General features: G+C 37.6%; 1 protein-coding gene across 3 annotated transcripts; it reads right to left on the reverse strand.

Moving 5' to 3' along the window:
- Nucleotides 1–3051: 3051 nt before the first annotated feature.
- On the reverse strand, nucleotides 3052–5897 carry LOC130081183 (neuronal pentraxin-1-like). 3 transcript variants are annotated; one of them, XM_056246140.1, is made up of 5 exons: nucleotides 5416–5897; nucleotides 4874–5078; nucleotides 3872–4116; nucleotides 3509–3688; nucleotides 3052–3353 (listed from the first exon to the last, which is right to left on the reverse strand). In XM_056246140.1, the coding sequence occupies exons 1-5, from the start codon at nucleotides 5830–5832 to the stop codon at nucleotides 3132–3134; spliced, it is 1269 nt and encodes a 422-aa protein (XP_056102115.1). In that variant the 5' UTR covers nucleotides 5833–5897; the 3' UTR covers nucleotides 3052–3131. The 3 variants fall into 3 exon arrangements, with proteins under 3 accessions (XP_056102115.1, XP_056102116.1, XP_056102114.1); XM_056246141.1 differs by having other exon boundaries at nucleotides 3872–4123; nucleotides 4884–5081; XM_056246139.1 differs by having other exon boundaries at nucleotides 4874–5081.
- Nucleotides 5898–6197: the final 300 nt, after the last annotated feature.

Below are 6197 nucleotides of genomic sequence, written 5' to 3' on the forward strand. Positions count from 1 at the left end.
CCTTCATAGCACGCAGATTCTCATTATACCAGGGAGAAGAACGACCGAAGGAACCCAGTCGGGATTTCAAAGGTGCAAATAAGTCCAGGCCAGACGAGAGAACAGATTTTAACATGAGAACTTGATCCTCCAATGCATGAGATGGAGAAAAAACGCTCAAGGAAGAACCAATAAAATAAGAGAAATCAGAGGGTTCAATCGATCTAGAGTATGGCCTTTATTAGGTGTAGGACAGTCCACGAGCTGGTTCAAATCGAAGCACTCCAATAAAGATAAAACTCTTTTGTTGTTGTTGAATCTTTTATGTCCATATGGATGTTAAAGTCCCCCAAAATTAAAGTTCTCTCAAATTTGAGGCATAGCAAACCCGTTGAAAACGGTCCTCTGATTGAGGAACAGAAACTAGAAATCCACAGGATATATACGTTTTAGTTTGTATTTTCCTTGAATATAAAATGAATGAATGAATGAATGAATGAATGAATGAATGAATGAATGAATGAATGAATGAATGAAGCATAATAATAATATCATATAAACTCTAAATTCTAAAATGCTGAAAAAATGCCATAATATCGTCAGTTTATTCTCTTTCTAGTTGAGGGTAATCTCAGTGATCTTTATCCCCAAAACCTGTACACATAAAGAAGTTAAGTAGTGTTTTTATATTTTTACCTCTTATATAAATCATAACTGAATTTTTGTTTTTAGGTGAACAATTACTTTAATTTACATGGAGCTTGAAATGTTGTGATCACATGACCAGCTGAATACTGTTGTACTTACTCTTATGGGACACTGGGATATAAGTGAAGTTCACAAGCGTAATTTCGGGAGGAGTGAACCCATATAATCTTTCAATTAACTGCAGTAGCATATAAGCAGCCACTCACCTTCCTCTGGCATCAGCTGTTTTGGCATCCCTCCACCTCCCCAACTCCACCAACTTAATTTAGGCATCTTACTACCATACTCATCATCCAAGCATTAGTAGTCACACTGGAGGGTATATCTAAGCTCGAGTTGAAGCTGCTTCCTCGAGCCCCTCCACTGCGGACTGCAAGCCAAATACGCTTAACCTTATTAGCAGATTATATTGGCAAATAAACTTGTGAAACAGCTGTAATTATACAGTGACATTGTTAACAGAAAATTGTTGCTTTGTGTGATGCTGCATTGAGACCACTAGGTGTCAATATGAATCAAAAAATGACTGCCATATCAGCCAGCAAAATATGAACTAAACAAAACATTTTTGCACCTTTAATATTTTTCCTATTTCTTGATGACATAAGTGAGCCACTTACACTGTATCTCTAAAATGTTTCAGAAAATCTAAAAATTCACAATAGTTTGATAAACTCCAGAGTTTGGTTATGTCAGATTTTCATTCTGTTTTGCAGTTATTACCTGTATTTTACCTTAATCATAATTTTGTCTCTCGTATTATGTTTAAACTGTAACAAATGACTGAAAACTGTAAATGCCAACCATATACTGGAAGCTATAGCACTAGTTAATGCCAACAGAAGCACAAAATGCCATTTCACACTGATTAAACATGTATGTTTGAAATTATAACAATTGTTTTTACAGCAATGCAGTCTTTTACTGTATACACAAAACCAAGATAGAGAGGGCAGTGTAAACAAAAACAAATGCCCCATGTGCACAAACATAGATGATGATGAGAGAATGATAGATTTTAGGGTATCGAGCTCATTCATATAAAATTTAAGACATATGTGACCCTGAACCACAAAACCAGTCACAAGTCGCACGGGTATAATTGTGGCAATAGCCAATAATACATTGTATGGGTCAGGCGATTTTCTCAATGTTTTAATTTTTTTGCACCCTCAGATTCCAAATTTTCAAATAGTTCTATCTCAGCCAAATATTGTTCTATCCTAACAAACCATACATCATCTGAAAGCTGAATAAATAAGCTATTATTGATGTATAAATCTCAATTATAAAATATTGACCCATGTGACTGGTTTTGTGGTCCAGGGTCACATATCTGTTTATCTATTGATTTATACTTTATCCTATATCTCTGTAACTCTCTACTAAACAGTATTTGAGTAAGAATGACTGCAGAGGTAAAATGCTATTTATATATACTGTATATCACAATTTTATTACAAAAATTATATCTTTATCATTGTTCAGTAGTGCCATGCTTTTAGCATACCAATACAGTAAAAAACCCAACCCAAAACAATAGAAGCAGATGTCAGCATTGATGTTGTAGCATTTGATAATTCATGCTGTTACTGTACAAATGACATTCCTAGAACAGAGTAAAACACACCAGAGCCTTAACTATCGCTGTTGAACACACTTCATAAAAACAGTAATTCATCAATAAAAGCAAAATGTAATTGCATAACACAATGAGTAAGCAAACTAAAAGTGTGTGCTGAACTGATACATCAGTTCAAGGCACTCAGGCTGTAAGCATGTTGGCAACTAAACAACATTCTTACAGAAACATCAGTGAGATCACTGGAATCAAATGCAGGAAGTGCCATCCTTTTAAACTTCTTTTTCCAAGTAAATAAATACTTTTCTCCCATCCTATTTTCAAGTCCATCACAGTGCAAGATCCGGTGGGAATGGGGTACCGATATTAAATAAACCATAATTTTAAATGGTGGCAATTTGTGATTGGGTTATCAGCAAAGTGTGATCATTAAAAAAAAACAAAAAAAACACAAGAGTTATGTTCTGATGCACTATTGCTTTACTGCCCAAAATGCTGCAAATAGACAGTTCTTCAGTTGTTGGCCCCTTTAAATAAATATAAGAATGAAAAAATAAGCAAACTGTGTCCACGTGCAAAAAAAAGCAGCAAAAAAATATTGCTAACCTGGAGAAAAACTGTCGCTTTGAGGTTCGCAAGACAACCAACAGGAACCTATTTTATCAAGACAAAAAAAAATATTCTAGTTTTGCACAGAAATATTTAGGTATTCATAGAAACCCCAGGTTTATGTGTACCTTTGAATGTTTTATCAAGAACTGTTTTTTTTTTTTTTCACAAACTTTTTTTTTTTTTTTCACGAACGTCAAACTGAGGACAAGAAAGACAAAAACTAGAAATATGGATCTGGCCCCTTTGCAGTTCAGTTGAGTTGACGGCAGGGCTCAAAAGTCCATTTAGTGGCTCCACCGAACACATCGATATTACTCTCCGACCATGATAACACATTGCCAGCTTGTGTTCTATTGTTGCAGGTTGCCAGGTTGTAAATTTCGCCAGCTGTCAATTTTCTATCCCATATATTGAAGTTCGCCAGTTCACCTACAAAGGCTTGGGTTGCATCGAAACCTCCACCAAGTGTGTCCTGCAAGTACAAAAAACAACCAAATTCAATATTAGGTTGCTGAACAGCAGGCAAACCTGTTAAGTCTAAATGATCGTTAGAGTTACTACATTTTCTAATATTAACTGACATTTTCTACATAAATTAAGCCTAATAGGCATAATTTTGAGTCTTACCTGCTCCTGACCTAAGACCAGCACACCGTTGGGTTTGATTGGGTGGTAGGGTGCCAGATTTTCTCCAGTTCCACGCAGAACACCATCCTGAAATGCTTCCCATACTCCATCACGAGTCGTCCATGTTATGCAGATGTGATGCCATTTACCATCGTTGATAATGAAAGGTAATTTTGCAACCTGTAAAGTTATACTGTAGATCACTCAAATTGTTCTTCTTTTTTAAGTGCTAAAATACCAAATGACTTCAGCATTTATCTAAGCAAACCCAGAGATACACATTGAGATATATCTACTGTATAATACAGCCCTAACTATCATGTTATGCATTATATAATTGCATTATTGTTTCTGACACTGTACCTTATCATTTATGAGAATCTCCATTGGATTGTTCCCCCATTCTATGAGAACAAGCTCATTGGCTTGTCCAGGAACAGCATAGGAGAAGGGTGTTCCTACCCCGGGTGATGCGTTGGATTTTATCCACAAGCAGAAAGAGAAGGCATACATTTCTGGTAGACTTTTTTTCACTTTGGCATACATGTAATTTGTTCTTAAGGGGAACGTTATCTGAAACTTGTCCAGTGGCCTGTTACCTTTTGAACCTGCAGAGTAAAAAGTAATAATGTTAGGATTTAACACTCTTAATCTCTCTCTCTCTCTCTCTCTCTCTCTCTCTCTCTCTCTCTCTCTCTCTCTCTCTCTCTCTCTCTCTCTCTCTCTCTCTCTCTTTTTTCTTTCTGTTCAACAAGGACTTCTAAATAAAGGCTAGTGCCCAAATGCTTCCATTGCTTGTATCTACTGCTCTGATGCTTAAGTGACGTAGGCTGTTCTTATACTATACAAAATTACTTGTTTTTATTTTACAATGAAACCCACTGTAAATTAAGTAGTTTTAATTTAAAAAAGTCTCACTAACAATTTAGGGGTAAACCAACCAAAGTCATGCAATCAATCAATCAATCAATAATAAATAAATAAAAATAGAATTTGCCTTCTTTCTTTTTAATTTGTGACACTGGTGATTATATAAAAAAATTGCTTTGACTCTTGCATGCTGGGCCGAGCTGGCTGCGCTTTGAGAAGCAAACTTTACGCAGCTATTCAGAGAAGACCTACTTTGAGAATGACCAAGACTCTAATTATCCCTCATAATATTAGGCTACATCGCTGTTTATTAGCTCAAAATGCTAAGCAATGCAGCTCCCCCTCCCAAACCATCCTCTGCGCCATAACACGCTTGCTGTTTTACTCTAACTACCATGCTTCTCAAACACATAATTATTGTAGTGTATAGCCTAGTTCAGATGTATTATTTGCATCACAAATAAGTAAAATTTATCATGGAATGACATCTCATACCTTTCTCCAGGTCGTTAATTCTCTGATGTAAGGAGGTGAGAGTTGACTCCACTCGATTGCGCTGATCTGTGTCGTTCCTCTGTCCGGGTTTGCTCTCATCCACAGTATTGACCCGGGACAGCACCTGCTTCTCCATATCCTCGATCTTATTTTGAAGCAGATCTTTAAGGCTGTTCGCCTGGACAGAGCCGTTGTTCCTGCTGTACTGCTACGGGAAAACATGAGATAGGAGGGTGCTTATTCAAACGAATACTTTAAAACGCACACATGAGAAACTTATAAGAGATAAGCCAATTTCAGGCTTAGCGCAGCCTGCCGTGAACCAGTGACACATTGATTAAATCTGCTAAAGACCTCCACTCCAAATCTTCCGACCCCATTAAGATTACTCAATCTGGCTTAAAATATTTTAACAATGTAATTTATCATGCATTGCATGAGTTTGTGTATTTAAAGAAATGCGGGATATGACTATTAGGAAATACACTAGATGGAGTCACACGTCTTAAGCTGAAAAGTCCAAATCATTACGTCATGTATACCTCCAAGTTTTCCAATCTTTGTTTAAGGGTGGCTAAAGTCTGCCCGAGTTGGGTTAGAGTATCTGTCGGGCCGCGGGACACGTCTCCCATCGTGTTTTTGCCCGATTCTTTCCTACGAGCTCCAGTCACGGGCTCCAGAACACTCTGACTCTCACAGCGGCTCAACTTGGAAGTTAGTTCCCTGATCGTCTCCTTTTGATTCATGATAGTTTCCTTCTGCTGTAGGACTGTCTCTCTTAACTGCATTACTGTGGTCTTCAGATCCTCCGCTGGCCCGCTGTTCTGCATGGTGGCTGCGCACAGGTCCATATCCTTAGGCACGGATGTGCAGATGAACTGTGTCTGTCCGAAATCTTGCGAAGATCCCTCCAAATATGTAAGAGAAAGTAGAAAAAGTGTCCATGAGATTGTCTCCATTGCGGATTGTCTTCTTTGTCAGTGTGAAGTGTGAGTAACGTGTTGTTTCACCACCACTGAGCTGACTCTATGCAGCTCGTGTGGGTTTATATAGGACAGCAGAGGCGCAGCTCAGGTCCGCTGCAGCGCGCTCGCGCTCTCCAATCATGTCAAGTGTATTTTCTTAAGGTGGAACTGAGAGATGGTAAATCAAAAGTCTTTTCGCCACAGTGAGTACGATGTGGCGTATAGCAAACTATTCAGATTTAGGAAGTAGTTTTACTTGGACTGTTATTTAGAAATCTAGATACCTAGCTATATGTGTTTATGACCAATCGATGCAGACTATTTTTATATTTCTGAAATGTATTGTATTTTATTTTAGT

The sequence above is a fragment of the Rhinichthys klamathensis genome, unplaced genomic scaffold, assembly GCF_029890125.1.
Source record: "Rhinichthys klamathensis goyatoka isolate OS25496 unplaced genomic scaffold, OSU_Roscu_1.1 h1tg000036l_1, whole genome shotgun sequence".
NCBI lineage: Eukaryota > Metazoa > Chordata > Actinopteri > Cypriniformes > Leuciscidae > Rhinichthys > Rhinichthys klamathensis.

Coding starts and splice junctions, on each gene's coding strand:
- LOC130081183 (XM_056246139.1), bottom strand. CDS start 5,832: ATGGAGACAATCTCATGGACACTTTTTCTACTTTCTCTTACATATTTG. Junction 4,117..4,873: donor AATTAACGACCTGGAGAAAG/GTATGAGATGTC, acceptor TTTACTCTGCAG/GTTCAAAAGGTAACAGGCCA. Junction 3,689..3,871: donor AGATTCTCATAAATGATAAG/GTACAGTGTCAG, acceptor ATAACTTTACAG/GTTGCAAAATTACCTTTCAT.